General features: G+C 39.4%; 1 protein-coding gene across 1 annotated transcript in view; it reads right to left on the bottom strand.

Annotated features, from left to right (window-relative positions):
* POLA2 (DNA polymerase alpha 2, accessory subunit) overlaps window positions 1-22361 on the bottom strand; it is a 633383-nt gene that overhangs the window by 408978 nt on the left and 202044 nt on the right. The window contains exon 8 of the mRNA XM_044075741.1: window positions 691-846. Coding sequence (XP_043931676.1) covers window positions 691-846 — 156 coding nt within the window. The remainder of the gene's footprint in view (window positions 1-690; window positions 847-22361) is intronic.

Below are 22361 nucleotides of genomic sequence, written 5' to 3'. Positions count from 1 at the left end.
TATTACTAGCAAAAATACTTTACAATACTGAAAATAAGCAAGTAAGAATATATATATATATATATATATATATATATATATATATATATATATTTTAAATTAAGGGTGAATATAAAGGTTGAGAAAATAGAAAGTTTTAGTCAGGGTTTGTAAAGGACAGGTCTTTGTAACGTGGAAGGAAACCGGAGCACCCGGTGGAAACCAACACGAATGTAGGGAGGACATGCAGACTCCGCACAAAAAGCACCCCAGCAGAGGACCGAATTGGAGAACCTCTTGCTGAGAGGCAACAACGCAACCGCTGCACCACTGCGCTGTCCGTATATATACGGATTACAGATATTCTAAAAAAATGTTAATCTTGGATAAGTATATATAAATCTGGATTTTCAACCATTTGGTCTCCATATTTCAGGACTTGACAATGCTGGCCCCAAGATGTTAAACAGCTACTTAAAGAAATACTGATCCTACAATACAGATTATAAATATTTCTGTACAACACAAAAGCACTTAAAATAATGCAACATACATCAGATTTAATGTATCGCTTGCAATTTTGCACTCAAACAGTAACCACAGGGTATAATGCCATAATCAAACTTCTGTACTTAGCCTGAATATTTTAATCTGTCTGACACAGTGTATTGTCAGACTAACTGAAAGCAATGAGAAAAGAATTATCCTTACCTGTCCTGGGAAAAGAGAATACTCTTTGAGTTCTGATAAATCCATTGGAACATGCATTCCTGACGAATGTTCAAGATCTCCTTCCATTACTACAGACTTTGCATTCAGCTTCCCATTACTATCGCAGCCTATCTGTCCCAGTACAGTTACTGGCTCCTGTTTAAGGTAAAACAAGCTTCATAGCATTAATCAAGATCAAAATATACAAGTGCCAGCACACTTGCTTTATTTTGCTCATTTTACTGTAGACAAGTGATCAAACTAGGAAGTTTATTTTTTTTCAGGAAAGTCAATGGAATAAAAACACCATGAGTTAAGTAAACAAACAACTTACATAAATGCCAGCTATGAAAGCACTCAATTAAGCAATCTTTAAAGGAGTTCTCTGTAAAGGGTGGAAAACTTTGCTATATCCTTCCATGTTCTAACAAGTGGCCCTTCTTAAAAATCTCAAGCTACAAAATGGAGGGTGTGCATGCCCTTTTGGCCCATGAAGAGTGTTCTTCAGTCAGGATTAAGGAAACACTCAGAACTCACTTTTTTTTTTTTTATATATCCTTTGTTGACTGGGTTAGTCGCACTGAACTAGTTTATTCTTTTCAGGGGAGACCCAAGGTGGTATTTATACTACTAGGGCAAATATGACCAGGGCATTGGGTAACTTCCCCAACTCATCAGGAGAATGCTTGTTCCATTTCAAGCGCAGTGGCAGCACTCAATTAAATCTAAGATGGCAGATAACACAGAGGCAAACATTTGTGCAGTGTTTGAAGCTCTACAAGATTCTGAGGAGCCGTTTCAGCAGAATTTGTTTGTTTCATCAGAAGCAAACATTCAAAACAATGGTGGATGTGGTAATACAACCCTCTAGTTGGGAGGGTTGTGCAATGATACTTTGGATGAACTGTTGTTGCAGAGTGAGCCAGAGTGCAGAAAAGATGTTTAGCAGGGTGAAATTATGGACAAAATTCAATAGGAGGAATTGAAATCTATTTTGAAAGAAGATTGCCAGACAAAGAAATTATATTCAGAGATTGTTGAAGAAACTGCAGGGAAAGTGATGAGAGATGAACAGAGGAAAGGAAATGTTAATAATTAAATGAAATTCATATTGAAAATGCAGAACAAAGAAGAAAAAGAAATGGACAGTTATGATATTTGGGATAACTTAATGGTTCCATTGGGAGTGAAGGCTCAGGAGGTAAATGGTTTTATTCTTATTCATAGAGAGACATTTTTGACATTATTTTTGAGACAGGTTCTGTTCTGGAAACTTTTTGGGGGAGTACAAGAAGAAAAAAGAACTTTAATTTGTGGGAATCTTATGTGGTTAAATCATTTCACAAGAGAAACAAAAAAGAAAATACATTTTCAATTTCAAATTGAAGTGAAAAAGAGAACTGAGAGAGATATTTAAGCAGACTTTGTAAAGAAGTTATGGATATTAGCAAAGTTTATGACAACAGAGGATTATGGACTGGGGATAGGACTGCACATCGTACTGAAAATGGATAAATAAAAAAATGTTCACATCCCTAATATAACAAATGCAGAGGGCAACAGAAGTGTTGTAAAATATTGGGAAAAACAGAAAATGTGTTCATTTGATAAGAGGAAATATATTTGTGGGGGAAACAGGTCATGATGCAAAAAAGTGTGAACTGAAATGTTATAAATGTAACAAAATTAGGCAATTATGGATGGATTGTAATTTAGAGAAAAATGAAGAAGGAGGAAACAAAATGAGGATAGTATATGAAGAGAAGAAAGTCCCAATAACAAAGAAATTAGGGAAGCAAAATTAGAGTAAAGATAAGGATAAAGAGAAAAATGAAACAGAAGATAACACAGAAGAAGGTTCTGAAATAAGTGATGAGGAAGATATAAACTGGAAAATAGTGAAAAGTAAAAAGACTTCTATTGGTAAAAGAGTAAGAGACATAAAAAGAATGTTTAAAGAGATGAGTATAAAAGAGAAAAAGAAAGGAAATGGATAATGCAAATGAGATAAATACTTCAAATTTACATAATTTCTGGTAAGCTCCAACAGAGACATAATGACGTTAGAGTGCTTTCAGTAAATGTAAATATGATCAAAAATACAAGCAGAATAGCATCCTAAACTGGTGTAGTAAGTGTGATGTTGATGTAATGATACTGGAATACGTAAGAGTTTTGACGCAAGGATATAGATCACAAACAAAGAAACTTTGAGTCGGAGGTACAATACAGAATCTAGGAAGGAAACTATGTTCAGGCATAGTTGTATTTTGTAGAAAGTCAGTGAAAACACTGAACATAATCTTCCCATCATTGTCATTGTTAACTATTGTACATCTGAGATGGCATAATCAGATATATCTAAGTTACAAGTAAAGAAAGGGAAAATTTATTTAATAAAATTTTGGATTATGTGGTAAGTAATATGAATATAATATTAACAGGAGGTTTTAATCGTGATTTGAGAGGTAAAAAACAGGAATATAAGAAATCAGATAAAAAATTGTAGTCATAAAATGCGGCAGTTTAAAGATTTGGAATAACTTGTGGACATATAGTTGAGGTATATACAAGAGAGAAATAGATTATTTTATTGTATCACACGGTTTAAATATAGCTAAGAGACAAACAGGTTTTTCAGATCACTCAGCCATATGGATACAAATACAATAAAATAAGGATTATATCAGTTTAGGAAAAGGAATAAAAAGAATAAATGAGAAACTATGGGATGGAAAAAAATAATTGTGCTCTCAGAGTGCGTTAAAACACTGGTCTGACTGATGGCTAGCTTTGAAGGAAAAACATAAAACAATTTTTTTTTTTAAAGAAAGGCGGTCAGATGTAAGACAAGTGGAAAAAATAACAAATAAAATGATGTGTATGGATGCTTTAAAGGATTTGGAAAGGAACAACAGAGAATATTACATGACAGAATGTTGAATTTATGAAAAGAGTCGAAAAAATTTAGCAAGTTTTAGTTACGCAAAGATATTACTTAAGGTAAAAAAAGAAGCGGTATCAGATTATTTGAGTATCACAGTTAAAGAGAATACTAGTATAATGAGAGAAATGAAAGATGATAAAGGAGAGGTAAGAAGATGAATAAATTATGAATTTCATAATAAATTATGTAAATAAAATGTTTCAAGATAGATTGTACAAAAAAAGAAAGGCATGTTAAAAAATGACAGAAGAAAATAAGGTATCCTTATATGAATCAGATAAGGTACTTAGACAAATTAATTTACAGTCAGTTTCAGGATCAGATTGAACAGGATACCAATTTTATAAGAATTTAATGGATTACCAGAAAAAAATACTTCTTAAACACAGAATCCATGGGACCTGACAACATCCCAGGCTGTGTTCTACATGAACTACAGAACAAACTGGCACCACACCTAAGAACCATGTTCAATCATAGCCTCACTTCAGGCTTTGTGCCCACTGAATGAAGCACAGCAACGGTTATCCCACTCCACAAAGGGGGAGCCACCACAGACCCTGGGAACTACCGCCCCATCAGCCTGACGAGCCTGGTCTGCAAGACTATGGAACATATTATCATGGAACTTATAAATAATGACATTGGTAATCTCCAAACTCTGGACCCTACCCAGTTCGGGTTTGGAAAAGGCAGATCATGTCTCCTAAACCTGATAGACTTCTTTGAAATGGTCACCAAAGCCGTACATGAGGGTAAGGTGGTACACACAGCCTATCAAGATCTCGCCAAGGCTTTCGACACCATCCTCCACTCTGGAATTATAGAAAACTCACCAAACTAGGTATAAATCCCTATGTCACATGATGGGTTGCCAAGTGGCTCACTGACAGAACCCACACTGTGAAAGTAGCAGACTCTAAATCCAACTTCAGACCAGTGACAAGTGGAGTACCACAGAGTTCAGTCCTGGGCCCTCTCCTATTTGGTACCTACTTCCCTGAAGTACAGGCTAACACAAAAGGTCTTTGGCTAACAAAGTTCGCAGATGACTGCAAACTAGGAGCCATAATCAAAACTCCTAACGATGTGGACATCCTACAAAAGGGCCTCACTGAGACAGATGCCAGGTGTCAAAGCCATGGCCTCAAGCTCAATGCCAAAAAGTGCATTGTCATCCCTTTTGGTAAAAACTCTGTACCCATGAACTACCACATAGGCAATAGTCTACTTAACACTGAAAGTGTGATAAGAGACCTTGGGACACAGGTGGACAGTAGTCTCTCCTTTGATAATCATACAGTAGTCAGAAAATCCTTCTACATGGCACACCTCATCACAAAAGGTTTCTTATCCAGGAAAGAAAGAGGTCATTGTTCCCCTCTACCCATCACTCATTAGACCCATTATAGAGTACAACGCCCCTTTTGGTATGTACCTCACAAGACATCTACAACAACTGGAAAGGCCGCAGAAATACCTCACAAAGAGGATTACCAGCCTCAAACAGATGCCCTATGCAGACAGTCTAAAAAAACTCCAGCTTTACTCTGTTACATATCACCTACTCGGAGGCGATCTCTGCCTAACATACAAAGCTATGTCAAACCCAGAGCTGTTGGAAATGCTCCACTTAAAGAAATCTCAATCCCTCCGAGCTACACGCTCTAGGGACCTAAACCTAGTCACCACAATAAACAGAACATGTTGGAGGGATAGATTCCTGTCCCAGAGACTTCCCATACTCTGGAACAAACTACCTATCTATATCAAACAAAGCTCCTAATTAGCACTCTTCAAGAAAAATCTTGATGATTGGATGGGAGACGGAAAATTCACCAGGGGATCACTTCTGTGGCTCTGCTTGACAGGGGCACAAGAAAATAATTTTCTTGGGTGGCAAAAGCCAGGGTACCATTTGGCTAGGCTTACATAGGCCCTAAGGCCAATAGTCTAGTACCTACCTATGAACCTATGAATGAGTGGTTAAATGAAGGCTTTACATATAAAGATTTATGCAGTTGCATTTTTTTTCATTTGTATGGAAAAAGGAAGATGAAAATAAAAATTGGAGACCTGTAGCACTGAACAATGCAAATAAGATTATGAAAATTATTCAGAACAGAATGGAAAATAAAATGAAAAGTATTATGTAAGATAGCATATATAATTTAAAGGGGAAAAGGATGTCAGGATACATTATACATAGCAAGGGAAATTGTGGATAATATTATAAACAGGACTGATGAGACCAAGATCGTGACAGGAGATTTAAAGTTTTGGATACAGTGCAACATGAACGTCTTTAGAGAATTATGGAAGCGTATAACATTAGTATGAAAATTAAGAACGCATGTTGTTCTGCATATAACAGAACTAAAGAATTTTAGTGAATGGATGGTTAATCAAGGGATGTCCTATGAGCAGTACATTATTTGCATTAGTTATTAATGTATTAGAGATGCAAATTTGCACATGAGAGGTGCTCCTTGTATTAATGATGAAAGAATAAAAGTTCCAGCCATGTTCACTTATGCAAATGATATATTAATTACAAGAAAAAGTCTGGATGAAAGAAGTTACATTATATACAGCAATGTTTAAATTTAATAGACACTACTTTAAATAAAGAAAAAAGTAAAGGACTGGGTGATATGGTGAAGATAGGAGTACCACCTTTCTCAATGAAAGAAATCTCTGTGATAGGAATAAGATTTGGGGTTAAAATGTATGTGAAGAACAATGGAATAGGATACTAGGTGAAATAAGCTTTGTTATTTTTGGAAAACATACAAGCTATTGTTTAATAAAAAGGTTTATTCGATTAATTCAGTTGTACTAGAAAAGATTGCAAATTTAGCTAGCGTCTGTATGTTGCCAATAATCTATGAAAAAATAAATACTACAAGTATTTATTTTCTTTTATATGGGATTCAAAATTGAATCCAGTGAAGAGAGGAGTCTTATACATGGACAGGGGAAGATGGAGGTTTAGGATTAATAAACCCAATTGTTTATATTGCTCCTTTGAATTTGTAAAAAGTTTTATTTAGGATAAATGATAAAATGAAAAGTTAGTACAAGGATTTGACACAAACTCACATATGCAGAGGTACTCACTAGTAACTTACCAAAAACTCAGAGGCCTCTCAAAGTCTGCCTTCAGAAACAACATATACACATAGCAAAGCAAACAACCACAGCACATAATGCCCAAACCCACATACACATAGACCAACATATGCAGAGGTATTCACAAAAAATCTGCCTAAAACACCAGAGACCTCCAAAACGCATACATACTAAACCAACCAAACACCTAAATACACAATACACATAATAACACAAACACAAGTGTCTCACCATCAAAGCCCATAAGGTAATGCACATCTACTCCAAATATCTTAGTCATAGGAGAGACTACATTGAGACGCAGACATCCCCCTCACCAGCCTGAACAAGGAGAAAGTGAAAGTCATCTGTCTTTCTCAACAACAAGTACCTTTATGATTTGGTCATATTACATGTTGATATGAATGACTTGAAGACACATCTCCCTGGACTACATGAGGAGAGACATGACTGAGCTCTCTTGTTTGTCACAGGCAGGTATGTCACTAGCCTCGAGCAGCATATTACCCTTGCCTAGGATGATACCACAATATAAACAGAAAATCACTGACTTCAATAATTGGCTTAGTTTCTAGTGTCATTCTAAGAGGATCCAGTTTCTGTCAGCCTGGGATGACATGATCAACAGACCTTAATGCTTTGCCAGAGATAGTCTTCATCTGTCACCCCTGGGATTTCGGCTACTGGCAAAGGCTCTTGCCACCCCCCCCCCCCATAGTGCCTTTGTTAGGCAACAGCATAGGAACAAAATTCCCTATGTAAAAATTTCATCAAAAAACAACCTCAAGTTTATGCTGCTAAACACTAGGAGTCTTAGCAGGAAACTGCACTCACTGGAAGCAGTGCTCACCTTGGAAGATGCCTACATCTGTGCAGTCACGAAGACATGGTTCAAGGCAGTGGAGAGCACCCCAGCCATACCAGGTTACACCTCCTACCACATGTTCAGACCACGAATGGAAGGCGTGAAAAACTAAAGGAGGCAGTGAATTAATATTTATTAAAGCTAAATACACCTCCAGATTGATTAAACCGTATTGTTACCCGGAGACACTTCAGGTGCAACTAACTGTTGGTAGGACACCTAGTCAAGTCACTGCCAGCTAGGACCCCCTCCATGAATCAAGACACCCAATATGCCTACTTGGATCTAATGGAATCCATCAAGATATATCCAAACATCATGGTTCTGGGTGATTTTAATTACCCATCCATTGACTGGATAAATTATTCATGCTGAAACTCACTTGCCCAAAGGTTCAAGTTCATTAACACCAATGCCCTGGACCATCCAGTGGACACACCAACTAGGGACAGCAATATCTTGGATCTGGTGCTTATCAATATGGGGGACCGCACTAGCACTCCCACTGTGAGGTCTTCCACTGTCAGATGTGACCACAAATCAAACTTATTCGAAGTAACTAGCACATCAGAACCCCAGCAACTAAACTAAAAAACTTCTCCAAAGCAGATTATATTCTTCTGAGAGAGGGTATAAATAGCTTTACTGCACCTCCCCCCAGATGTAACTGGTAACTGGGCTGAGTCCTACACTAATGCTTTTTATAAACACCTGTAAAACTGCATTGACGCGGCCGTACTGATAGGACCAAAACAAGCTCTTTAAGGAAGAGCAAACCTGCCTAGTGGACAAATGCCATTAACAGGCTTCACAATAACAGGAAGAAATTGTTGTCTAAAATTAAGAGGGAGTGTGCCCTAAACTGGAAACACTCCCTCCTCAGTTTAAACAAGCAAATAAGACTTCATGCAGAAGTCCTCCAAAGCAAACTACAATTCCAAATCAGTGCACTCAACTAAGGACAACCATAAGGTGTTCTTTAGTTACATCCGTAGCCTAAAAGGTAATACCCAGATTTGCGCCAAACTGGTAGTTAATGATACCACATATGTTAGCCAACAGGTTCTGTGAAAACTTCACTCCCCTGTCCCTGCCACACATACCCCATGAAATTCCTTCCATCTGCCCCTTCACCTTGCATCTCAAGAGAGCAGGTCGTAAATACCTTCTCTAAGGCAAAAAACACAGCACATATGGAACCTCATAACATTCCCGGCTGCATCCTACATGGGCTCCAACAAGAATTAGCACCACCACCATTTGATACTCTTTTCAATCATAGTCTAAGCACAGTCTTCTTCCCAGATGAATGGGAAATGGCCACCATTATCCCCTTGCACAAGGGTTGTGCTTCCACTGACCCTGGGAACTACAGACCTACTAGCCTTATCTGTAAGGCCGTGGAGCAACTCATCATGGACCTTATCAACAAAGAGATAGGTAATCTCCAAACACTTGACCCTACTCAGATTGGATTTGTCAAAGGGAGATTATGCCTGTTAAACCTGGTGCACTTCTTTGAGACAGTCACCAGAGGCCTGGACAAGGGGAAACTATGCATACACCCTAATCAGGACTAGGCCAAGGCTTTTGACACTATTCCCCACTTGGGCATTATTGACAAACTCACCTAGCTAGGTATCAACCTTTATATTGTTAGGTGGGTCGCTAACTAGCTCACCAATAGAACCCACACACTCAAAATAGGGGAATCCACCTCCAACAGCAGACTCGTAACTAGTGATATTCCACAGGGATCAAGTCCTGAGACCACTATTGTTAGGAATCCATTTCTCTAAAGTACAAGCAAAAATTAAAGGTCTGTGGCTGAAAAAGTCTGATGACTACTGCAAACTGGGAGTGTTCACAGAAACCCCAAATTATGTCAACATCCTACAACAGGGTCTTACACAAACAAATGATTACTGCCAAAGCCATAGCCTTAAAGTCAATGCAAAAAAAATGTATTAGCATCCCTTTCGGTAAAAGCAATGTTCCACATCAATAGAAACACCCTAAATATGCACACAGTTGTGAGAGACCTAGGCACACAGGTTGACAGCAACCTTAACTTTGATCACCATGCCTCCCACAGTCGCAAGAAGGGCATTCTATATCGCTCAATTCATAAATAAAGACATTGCCTCCAGACAAAAAAATAAATTATAACCCCCCTGTACTCTTCCCTCATCAGGCCAATAATTGAGTGCAACACCCCTTTTGGGATGTACCTTTCCAGGCATATGCAGCAATTGGAGAGACCACAAAAGTTCTTCACAAGGAGCATTCAAGGTATTCAGCATCTGTCCTATGTGGATCATCTGAAATCACTGTCACTTTATTCTGTTTCATACAGACTACTCAGAGGCAATCTCTGCCTTGTGTATAAGGCAATCTCTGATTTCTGCTTTATTGGAAATGATGCATATCCCTAAGTCCAATGGCTCACAGGTTACTCGCTCTAAAGACCTTAACCTGGTAGGTGACATCAATAAAACCTGCTGGAGGGACAGGTTAGTCTCCCAGCGGATACCACACCTGTGGAACAAACTCCAAATTCATGTCAAGCAGAACACCTCTTTGGCCCTTTTCAAGCGCAATTTGGCCGATTGGATGGGTAGCCATAAATTCACCCTGTGGCTTTCACCTATCTCTCTTGGACATGGGCAATAGGTGCTGATCGTGGAAACAAGGGCAGAACTTGGTTAGGCTTGTAAGGGCCCTACGGCCATTAGCCTAGTAACTTCCTATGATCCTAGGAGGTGTACACCAATCCCCTGTATAGCCACTTAAGCAGTTGTATAGAATTGGCAGTACCAGACCAGATTAAACCCAGGTCTTGCCAGAAAAATAAGCCACCCTGGTGGACCCCTGGGATAAACATGCAAGAAAGAAACTATTGTCCAAAAATAAGCAGGAACAGGCTGAGCAGAAGACAAAATTCCTCACTAGTCTAAACAAATAAATGAGTGATCAAGTCGTCAAAAGCAAATTATGAATTAAAAATAGCTTCCCTAGTGTTATTGAAAAATATTATGTCTCATGTTTATTCTTCACTAAATACACATTAACTTGTAGTTTATTCACAAACGAGTCAAATAAAATGTTTGTGGTAAGTTTATGTCAAGTGAAAGTTGTAAAACAGATGTGTAATTATACAAGATTTATTTTCAAATAAATAGCAGCCTTATATTTTTATGTGCCTTACAACTGCATTCTCTCTTAGCAAACTACGGTGTCCAGAGAGATAACTGAAGGCAAAGTAAGTGCTGAAGGAGTTAAGGGATGCTGTGTTATGTTATGTTGGAAAGTCTAGTTTCAGAAAGTTAATGAATTGCGACAGGCATCTATGGAAAACAGATTAATCAACAGTTACACTCTGGCCTTCTCATGCTGGGGAGTGAATCTTTGCAAGGCTTTCTGTGAGATAGTGTGGACTGGTACTAAACATTACAAGGCCAATGGACAATAAAGTTTAACATAGGTGGCTTATGTTTTGAAATGCATATTTGTGAAGTGTCCACGTGAAGCTGTAAGCGAGAATCAAGAGGAGCAAAATTAATTTAAAATGTACTGTTTTGTTAAAAACAATATAATGTCAAAGTTCTGCATGCATGCAGCTGATAAAAAAATGTGTGTGTGTCTGTGTGTGTTTGTGTGCGCGCGCACATTAAATACATATATATATATATATATATATATATATATATATATATATATATATATATATACACACACACACATATGGAGTGTTTTTTCTTTGTTTTTTTAGACTGATTCTGAAGAGTTTAGCAGGCAGTCTTCCCAATCCTGAAATGACATTCTTGACCGAGTCAAAAGGTAAATATTTTTTGTTATTTAATTTGTACTTTAACACTAGCCAAGGAAAATAAAGCATTTTTTTAACTACGTCCAAAATCTTAAGGGCAATACCCAGCTATGTGCAGAACTACTTCTAGATGGCACCATGCATAATCAATCAACCAGAAGAAATAGCCAACCTGCTAGTTGACAGATTTAGATCAAACTTCATCCCCATCTCCAGTGGTCAACCTCCCCCCCAAGAGCAGACCTGCCACAATTCCACAGCCTATTATGTCAAGACAGCAGGTCATCTACGATCCCTCTAAAGCTAAACAAACATGGCACCAACGGGCCTTAACATCCCAGGTTGCCTTTTAAATAACTTAAAGTATGATGCAGTAGACCCACTTGAAATTAACTACAATCTCCAAAAAAGCTAGGTTCTGCCAGAATGGAGGACAGCAACAGTCACCCATCTGCACAAGGGGGGACCATCAACCAACCCAGGGAATTACAGGCCCATAAGCCTAACTCGCATGAACAGCCTCATTTGTAAGGCCAGGGAAAGAAATCATCATGGACACAGGCAATCTCCAGACTCTGCATCCAACCCAGTTTGGATTTGTGAGGGGTAGATCATGTCTGTTAAATCTGGTTAACCTCTTTTAGAAGGTCACCAAGGCCATGGATGAGGGAAAGACTGTGGATACCACCTATCTTGACCTGGCCAAGGCATATGACGGAATGGTATAGCCCATTCAGGTATTATACAGAAACTCACTCAACTTGGCATACACCCCTAAGTCACAAGATGGGTAGTCAAATGGCTCACCGACAGGACACATACATTCAAAGTGATCGAATTCACCTCTACCAAGAGGCCAGTCACCATCAGCGTACCACTGGGTTCTGTACTAGGCCCTCTCCTGTTTGGTATTTAGTTCTCAGAAGTTAAGGCAAATGCAGACATCCTTTGACTGACCAAGTTAACAGATGACTGCGATCCCTGAATCCAGACCAATACTGATACACTGCAGAAAGGATTAATGCAGGCAAATGATTGGTGCCAGAACCATGGATTGAAACTAAATGAAAAAAAATGCATAATTATTCTCTTCAGGAAACCAAATACCCCAGCTAATTACAATATAGACAGCAACCCCCTAAGAGGGACAGTAATCTGAAGTTCGACCACCATGTGTCCACAGTGGTGAGGAAGTCCTTCTATGTGGTACAATTCATCAACTCATAACTAAGGGCATAGCATCCACATTGTGCTCAGTCCTCATCAGACCAATAATTGAGTACAATACACTCTTTTGCATGTACCTCGCCAGACTTCTGCAATAGCTGGAGAAACACCAGAGTTTTTTTATATCCTGCATCTTCCTGGTGAGAAACAAGTTCTACATGGAAAGACTGAAAGCCTTATCACTGTATTTTGTCTCCTACAGACTACTAATGGACGATCTGTACCTGGCCATCAGGGCAGTCTGATCTGGCCCTGATGGAAATGTTGCACATTTTAAATCAAACTGCATGAGGGTCACTCGTTCCAAGGATTTCAACTTAGGCTCTGACATAAATAAATCAGGTTGGGGAGATAGATGTGTCTCTCATAGACTACCCCTTCTCTGGAACAAGCTTTCCGATTCATGCAAAGCAAAGCCGTTCCCTGATCTTCTTCAACAGCAACCTAGATCAATAGATGGGTAATCGCAAATTTACTTCTGGGGTGGCGCCCATGTCCATCATGGACAGAGGCAGTCGTTATTTGATTCCGTAATATAGGCTCATACCTCTGTGAACTTCGTTCACATAGATATTGAACATTAGAAAACTCTGGTTAAATATGGCTAGGCTCGTAATGGCTCTTGGTCTGTTAGCCTAGTAATCATCTATGAACCCATAAATAAATATAAGTAATGTTGGGATATGCTAAAAAATTTCAAAATAGGAAAAGTATGTTTAAATCAAGTAATATGTTATCAAGAAAAAAAATCTTTCATGGAAAAAGAAAACTGATGAACTAGAAAATGAGAGGAAAGTGCAGTATAAAAACATCATGATACAGTATCATGTTACTCCTTGGGCTGAGCTAGTAAATGAAAATGTCAAAGCTATAAAAGTACGAAAAGCATGGTGTAATAAGCAAGGAGAATGTCAAGATGTTTTATGGAGATTAGTGATTAATAAATTACCAAGAAAGGGAAATATGCCACATAAAAAAAATTGATTAAAGAGTTTAGAAATATTGTGGTAAGGAAGAAACTATAGAACGTGTTTTCTTACAATGTATAAGGATTGCAAAATTGTGGCAAAAATTGTGTAAAGCAATTTCTTTGAAAATATAAAGGATAAATGAAATAAATACGGATATCACTATGTATGGGTATTATAACCATAAAAATAAGGAATGTGTTAACAAAACAGATAAAAATATTATGTTATGTTGTGTAGACTATTTGGAATAAAAGGCCACGTTAAATCACATTTAATGGTAAATGGAAACTAGTAATTTTAAGAAAAATTAGATAGCAGTTGTGGAAAAAGGAGTGGGGGGTCAAATAAGATAATGAAGACAGAAGTTTAACACAATGAAATGTAAGCTATCTATGACTATGATAATAACGGAATGGAATGGAAATGTGTACACTGTATAAATCTAAAAACTCTACAGTGTTGTATATATATATATTTTTAAATAAATAAAACCCTACTCTTTTGATAGGTGCTGTGGAATCTTTTACATCCACCTGAGTTACCACCAATTCAAGCAGATGGGGCCTCGGATTAAAGTCTCATTTGTAAGGCGGCACACTCAGAGTACAGCATTCCCTAAAGTTGCACTGCAGTGTCAGCAATCAATCTGCCTGGTGTGGGAACAGAATCCAAAGCGTTCTGTACCAAAGGTAAGGGTGCTACCTGTTGCGCCAATGACACTGTTCATACAGTGTCAGTTCTTTTATGTACCACAATATACAGTTCTTTCATTGTTTCAGCAATGTGGTAGCATTTCCATCAAGCTACAACAACTATGAAGTTTATAAAGTTATAAATATGAAGTTTGCTTGTAAGACTGGAAAAATAACTGCTGTCTCTAGCAAAGGGGGATGGAAGGCAAAAGTAAAACACACACTTCAAAGGGTCTTGTCAAATATCAAATGATATGCTGTCCTTCACTGTCTGAGTTGGTGGCAACTCAGTAAAATGCTAAAGAGCCTATGTTATTAGAAAAAGAGTATTGTAACAAACTGACTTCCCACAGAAAAACTGTACATTTTAGAAAAACACACAAGTTACAAAATAAATAGTATAACATTATCAAAAACATCTTGTGATTATCACTAACTTCTTAAAATACAAGATACCAAAACATTCTTAAGAGAAAAAAATAACTACATTTAAACATTACTGCTATTTTCAGCATAATGTTTGCCACTGTTGAAGTGACAACCTGACGCCATCTGTAAAAAAATGGGAAAAATGGTTGTGGATAAATGGATCTAGGAGTTTCATCATTTATCCAAATCTAAAGAGGAACATTTGGAATCAGCCTAACCAAATCTTCCACATACATTCAATACTTATTCAAACTGTACCTTTGACAAATTCCCCTTCCATATTCCTCATTTTATTTTGCAATTTAACATTATCCATGTCCCTTTTACCCAGTCTTTCTTCCCCTATTTTTAAATCCTTTTTTTTTATAATGCAAGGGAAAAAAACAAGTTTAAAAGCATCTTCTTGTGCATTACACATATTATCTTATATTTCCTTTATACTTCATTTTTCTTTTCTAAGGAAGCTTTCCAGGTGCCAGTCTCATACAAAATCCCACAATTCTGGTCTGCAATGCACTTTCCATTCCTAGTAAATATCCATTCCTAGTAAATATCTGCTCTAGTAATCTATCTTATAAAATGTGCCCACTATACATTAATGTCCTCTAACTTCGCTCCATTCTTTACCACATACTAACTTCTATTCACACTTTTTATAAAACGTCTTTGTTTTCTCTTCATTGTTTAAATGCATTTCTTTTACCATATTGCAATTTCTGAATAATAAAACCAAATTTATTTACTACTGTGTTTCTCAGAACCTGGCATTATTTTTCATAAGACTAAAGACATACTGACAAAAAGATCACCATAGTCAAAGACATGGCAAAGCCTATGGTAGCAATAATCTGTCCTATTACCTGGTATGGGATGGACTACAGAATATTCCAAATGGTTGCTTAGTGCCAAATACAGTACCTCTGTCAAGAATTTCTTGTTGTATTGTGGTAAAACTCAAACAGTATAAGAGAAACCCAATGTTCACAGCACATCAGTGCTCAGATGAGAAAACAGCCATTACAAATGCTAGAAAAAGCTATCATTAGCTCTAAAACATAAACCACCAGCCATAAACTGAGACTGAATGCTGAGAAGACATGCACCAAACATAACAAGGCAGAGTTTATGGCAAGCATGATTTCCCTTTACGGAGCTAAATTACTCCCCTGCATCACTAAACAGTCACAAGTGTTAATGTGGCTTCGCCCATTACCTTTTTTTTCTGAGTGGACAGTTCTTGAGTATATAAAGTACATTCCTCTTATTGGATCCATAACTAAGTACTAGTTCCAGGATTTGTCCATTTGCCCGTCTATATGTATTGTGATTTACCTGTGCAATCTACCTGCCTTTTATTTACCTCCTATTTTGAACTGAAGCATGCACACTGAGCTTGTCTCGCCTCTCCCCACTTGCTCTCTATCCATGCCACTCATAACTTTCTATTGTCCCACTCCCTGTCAGTTTCTCTCTACTTACTTCCCATCTTCTCTGCGCTAGTTTCAGTTATTCCCCTCAAACTATAGAGGCTTAGCTTCAAAGCTGCTACCTATTTGGTCCATTACTGTGCTTATAACACCTACCTTCCCTCAGTTTTCCCTTAGATTTTTTTCATCCAACATTTACTACCAACTCAACATTACAACAAGGATTACCGATAGTTTTTCTTACTCTCACCTTGCACTCGGCATTCTTGGATCAGCCTGTTAAATTCGCCCTCGCTACACTCTGGTACCCTAACCCCATTCCTACCCATCACCACTTTACTTAAATGTATACTGTACCCTCTCCAAACCACTCCCATCAGTAACACCCCACATCCTGCCAAACCCTCCAATCAGCCACCAATTCCTCCTACCCTTTAATACCTCCCACCCTTTTCAGACAATCTTTTACATCCCCACTTAACTACTTTCTCTAACTCTTATCTTCGACCTTTCATACATTCCTTATTACTCATACCTAACCCTGTTTTCTCTTACCTACTCCTCCTACACTACAGTGCTTCATGCTACATCTTATCCTCTGCACCACTCTCATTATCTCTGCCTCCTGCCATCAAACCCTTTCTATCAATTACTCAACTCCCACCATTCCCTACCAACTTAACCATTTATTAACTACATACTCTTTCCCCACAACCTCTTCTCTCTAACCACAATAGCTCTCTACATTTTAAAATAAAAGCTTTCCCACAACCCTTGCTACAATCCAAAAATAAGCCAAACTGTCTTTTCGTTAACCCCTTCCTTTCCAGCCCAATACATGTTTTACTTAACCTTCTTCTCTCAGGTTACATACACCCCAATCCTGGACCCACTCAACACCTCTACCCCCTCAAAATGCCCCTCCTCCTCCTCTCATTCTCCCACCAGGGCCTTTGCCACCACCACTACCAAAACATTAACTATTCTATCTCTCAACATTCAAAGCATGCTTAATAAAATATCAGAACTGCACTCCACTCTCCTGATATTCTCACCATCTCCGAAACATGGCTAAAACCTCATATATTAGACAAGGAACTATTACACCCAAGATACAATCTATTGGTGTAGCGATTACGTACTCAGACAATCTCACCCTCTACCCACTATCATTCTCTTATCCTAATTTTCACTCTGCAGAAATGTTAATATTAAACTGCAAACTAAACCATCACAAACCTACAGCTATTGCTAGCATTTACACACCACCTGGAAATAACATTCCAGTTCTTGAAAACTCCCTCTCCTGTATCTCTCAAGCTATTTCTTATGAAACCATTATACTTGGTGATGTTAATATAGAATGGATTTCACTATCTTTTGCCTCCTCAGACTCCAGTATTAACCTTTTAGGCTTCTCTCAACTTATCTCTACCGCACTCGCATAAATATACTCACTAACACTAGTATATTACTCGACTGGATCCTCACCTCCCACCCCAATCGCTATCACAACCCTTCTGCACTCCACAACTACCTCAGTGATCACCTCCCTACTTATATTTAGTGACAATTCCCCCTCTGGTCCAAATCACAATTTTAAAAGACTGTTATAAATTATGCAACTTTAACCATATATCCTTTAACCAAATTCTCTCTACCATTAACTGGTCTTTTCTTCATAATCTTCCCCTTGAAGAAGTCGTCATTAAATTTAATACCATGTTTCTAAATACTCTTAATTCCCTAGCACCTATCAGGAAAATTCGTATTAAATCTAACTTTGCTCCCTGGCTTACTCATGACACTCGTATCCCTATGCATAAGAGGGACAATGTCTGGAAAACCTGGAACAAACACAAATCTCCATTTAGTTTGCAATGGTATAAAGAACTGCACAACTTAAAAAAAAAAAAAAAAAAAAAAAATTCAACCTTGACAAAAAAAATTCTGTCTAAACTCTCAAACAAACCCCCACAATAACCCCCAAAATTTCTGGAATACTGTTAAACTGTTCTAACCTGGAAAACCCTCTTTCTCTCTCTCTCTGTCTATATATATATATATATATATATATATATATATATATATATATATATTTATATAGTTTCATAGGCTATCTGCCCAAAGGCATTTATAAGCCTAGCCGGAATGTGTTTGCTTTCGCCGCCCCCTTAGATTACTTCCCTGTGCCTCTTGTCCAGCAGAGCCATTGAAGTGATCCCTAGGGTAAACTTTCTGTTTCCCACCCACTCATCAAGGTTTCTCTTGAAGTGGGTTAGCAAGGAGCTCTGCCTAATGTAGATTGGAATCTTGTTCCAGACCATGGGAAGTCTCTGGGACAGGAATCTATCCCTCCAGCGCGTCCTATTTATTGTTGTGGTGAGGTTTAGATCCCTGGAGCGTGTGGCTTGAGGCAATATGGTTTTATTTAGGTGGAGCATATCCATCAATTCTGGGTTGGACATGGCCTTCTAGGTCAGGCAGAGATCACCTCTGAGTAGGTGGCATGTAACCGAGTACAGCTGGAGTTTCCTCAGTCGACCTGCATTGGGCATCTGCTTGAGGCCAGTGATCCTCTTGGTGAGGTTCTTGGTGAGGTACTTCTGTGGTCTTTCTAGTTATTGCAGGTTTCTTGTAAATCACATCCCAAATGGGGCATTGTACTATATGATGGGTCTGATGAGTGATGCGTATAGGGGCACAATGACCTCTTTCGATCTGGATGCAAACCCTTTTGTGATAAGGTGGGCCACATAGAAGGATTTTCTAACCACTGTGGCAATGTGATTATCAAAGGAGAGGTTACTATCTACTTGGGTCCCCAGATCCCTTATTGCATCTTCCGTACTTAGGGGGCTACCACCTATGTGGTAGTTTGTGGGTATTTTGCTTTTTCCAAAGGGGAAGACTATGCACTTTTTGGCATTTAGCTTGATCCATGGTTTTGATACCAGGTACCGGTCTCAGTGAGACCCTTTTGGAGGATGTCTGTGTCAACCGGAGAGTCAATTATAGCCCCTAGTTTGCAGTCGTCTGCGAACTTGGTCAGCCATAGTCCTCCTGTGCTTGCCTGTACCTCTGAGAAGTATATGCCGAACAGGAGGGGTCTTAGGGCTGAGCCCTGGGGAACGTCACTTGTAACCGGTTTAGAGTCAGACCTAGCTCCCGCAACTCTTACCATGTGGGTTCTGTCCATGAGCCAGTTGGCATCCCATCTCTTGACGTAGGGGTTTATGTTCAGGCTGGTGAGCTTGTCTATAATACCTGAGTGGGGAATAGTGTCGAAGGTTTTTGCGATGTCCAGGTAGGCTGTGTGGACCACCTTTCCCTTGTCTATAGCCTTGGTAACTGTCTCAAAGAAGTCCACCAGGTTTAGGAGGCATGCGCTGTCCTTAAAGCCGAACTGGGTAGGGTCCAGTGTTTGGAGGTTCCCAGTGTCTCTGTTAATGAGATCCATGATGATGCGCTCCATAGCTTTGCAGACCAAGCTAGTCAGGCTTATAGGGCGATAGTTCCTGGGGTTCATTGTGGCTCAACCTTTGTGGAGCAGAATAACCTTTGGTGTGCGCCACTGTGGGCACGTAGCCTGTGGAGAGGCTGAGTTTAAACAGTGTGTTTAGGTGAGGGGTTAGTTAATCTTTGAGCTCATGTAGGACGCAGCCTAGGGCACCGTCCGGTCCCATTGATGCTGTGTTTTTGGCTTTGGACAGGGCTGTTTTAACTTGAGTGTCTGTGATTTCAGGGGCACTACATTCTTCTGGTATAGTTATGGACCCTTTGTGGGGTGAGAGGGGGGGGTGAAGTTTGCACTGAACCTGTCTGCCAGGATGTTGGCTATATCGGTCGGTTCAGTGTATTTTGTGCCATTCTGCACCAACTCCGAGCAAATCTATCTGAGAATTGCCACTTAGATTCTTGACACAGCTTAAGAATGCCTTGTGGTTATCTTTGGAGTCCATGGCAATTTTTCTTTTGAAGCTAGCCTTGCATGATTTTATGAGGGAACGTAGTTTCTTGCCGATACTGATCAGGGATGTCTTCCCTTCATGGGATTTTACTCTTTTCTGTACTAGTTTCCTCCTTCTACTGTATAGCTTTTTTATGGCAAGGGTCCACCAGACTGGTTTCCTTTTCTTGGAGGAGTGAGTCTTGGTTTTGTTTGGGATAGCATGAACCATGCATTATTTTAGGTGCCCATAGAGTGCATTAGTAAAGGATTTTGCAGCTTGGACAGCATTATCCTTTAGCATGGGGGCTTTGAAACTTCCCACCTCAGTCTTATGTAATGTGAAGTTTGCTTTTAAAAAGTTTTTCATGGTGGTTTATTTGACCGGGGGTGGTGGCGGAATGTGGATATCCAGAGTGATTAGTTTATGGTCAGATCTAACCAGCGAGGGTATGACCTCCGGTGTGGAACACCAGTCGCCCATGTTGGTGATGACCAGGTCCAATATGTTGTCACCTCTGGTGGGGATGTTGACCAGTTGATCCATGGTGTTTGAGTTTATAAATTCTAGGAAATGTTGGGCAAGGGAGTTTGTACTTGAGAAGTTCTCCCAGTTAATGTTTGGGTAATTGAAATCACCCAATATCAGGTTGTTTGGTAGGACCTTTATGTTTCCCAGTGTTTCCAGGAATGCGAAGTGGGGGGTCCTGGGACATGGTGGGTGATCTGTAGCAAGCTATAATTTGAATAGCAGTTTTGCCCGTTGTTAGTTGCACGTGGATGATCTCTGAAGCTTCGTGCTGTGCCACTAACCTGGAGGTGTGGGTATCGCTGATGAATATGTATACTCCCCTGTCTTTTGTATTTCGGTCCGGGTTTTGTGGGCGAAACGTATGGTATGAGTTGTAGCCTGGTAGTGCTGGGGTGCTCTCTGGAGCCTTAAACCAGGTTTCTGTTACTACACATATAATCGATTTTCTCCATACTGAGGAGTGCCTCGAGTGCGTGCATTTTGAGGTTTAGACTTCTGACATTGAATAGCATTACCCTCAGTTTTTTGTTACTTGTGCTATTTACGGCAGTAGGTTTGTCTTTTGAGCCTTGCCTAAAAAAAGGCACTATGGGGGTGGCAAGAGCCTTGGCCAGTATTCGAAAGCCTAAGGGTGACAGGTGCAAGCCATCTCTAGCGAAGCAGCATGGCTTATCAAGCATGTCATCCCAGGCAGACAGACACTGGATCCCCTTTGAATGACATCAGAAGCTTAGCCAATTTTTGAAATTGATAATTTTTTCTCTATACAGTGGTATCATTCTTGTTGAGGGCAGGATGCTACTCAGGGTTAGGGTCATACCGGCCTGGGCTATGTGATCAGAGAGCTCCTCCATGTCTCTTTTCATGTAGTCCAGGGAGGTACGACTCAGGTCATTCACACCAACATGGACAATGACAGAGTCATATTTGTACTTGTTCTGGAGTGACCGGAGTCCTTGTGTTATGTGGCAGATACTGGCACCCGACAGGCATTAACAGTAACCTTCTCCTTGTTCAGCCTAATGAGTGGGATGTCAGTGTGCCTGACTATAGAGTCACCTATTACTAGTGTGTTGGGTATGTTATTTTGCCTTAAGGGCTGTGATTGTGTGGCAATCTGGTTTTGTGAAGTATGTGTTTCATGGTTTGTGTTGGGAGGGTGGAGCTTGCTTGGATGTCTGCTTTGGAGGTCTCTATTGCTTTTGCAAATTTTTATTTAGAGCCTCAGAGTATGTTTTCGTGTATTTATGTGTGTTTTTTTCCAGTGCTGCTTTCATAGGTCTATGTGAGACTGGTGGTGTGATGCAAGTAATTTCCTTCTCCTCTTGACTGCCTAGTCCAGTCTTGGGTTGAGAGAGCTCAGCCTCCAGTTTGGCTGTATAATTGCATCTTGTGCATGTATTAGTGTTTGGTGGAAGGAGAGAGGGTTGTCGGTGTACATGAGGCAATTGCAACATTGCCTCAAAATGCCCAGATTCACCAGTTGGACCGGAGAGTACACCTGAAACTGCCCTTTGGACATGCCTGGATTAGTACAGTGGACTGTTTTACTATTGGCTGGTAAGGTCAAATAGAGAGCATTGTCCTTCTCTACAGTATAGGGGGGGGTCTAGTGCTAAGGTTTATTAGTGCTTGCTATGAGTTTTGAGCAAGTGCCGGGATGAGAAGTGA

This window comes from Protopterus annectens, chromosome 6.part1 (genome assembly GCF_019279795.1).
Source record: "Protopterus annectens isolate FY-2018-M chromosome 6.part1, PAN1.0, whole genome shotgun sequence".
In the NCBI taxonomy this organism is placed as follows: domain Eukaryota; kingdom Metazoa; phylum Chordata; order Ceratodontiformes; family Protopteridae; genus Protopterus; species Protopterus annectens.
Note: the sequence above shows the minus strand (reverse complement) of the source record. Positions and strands in the feature narration are given on the sequence as shown.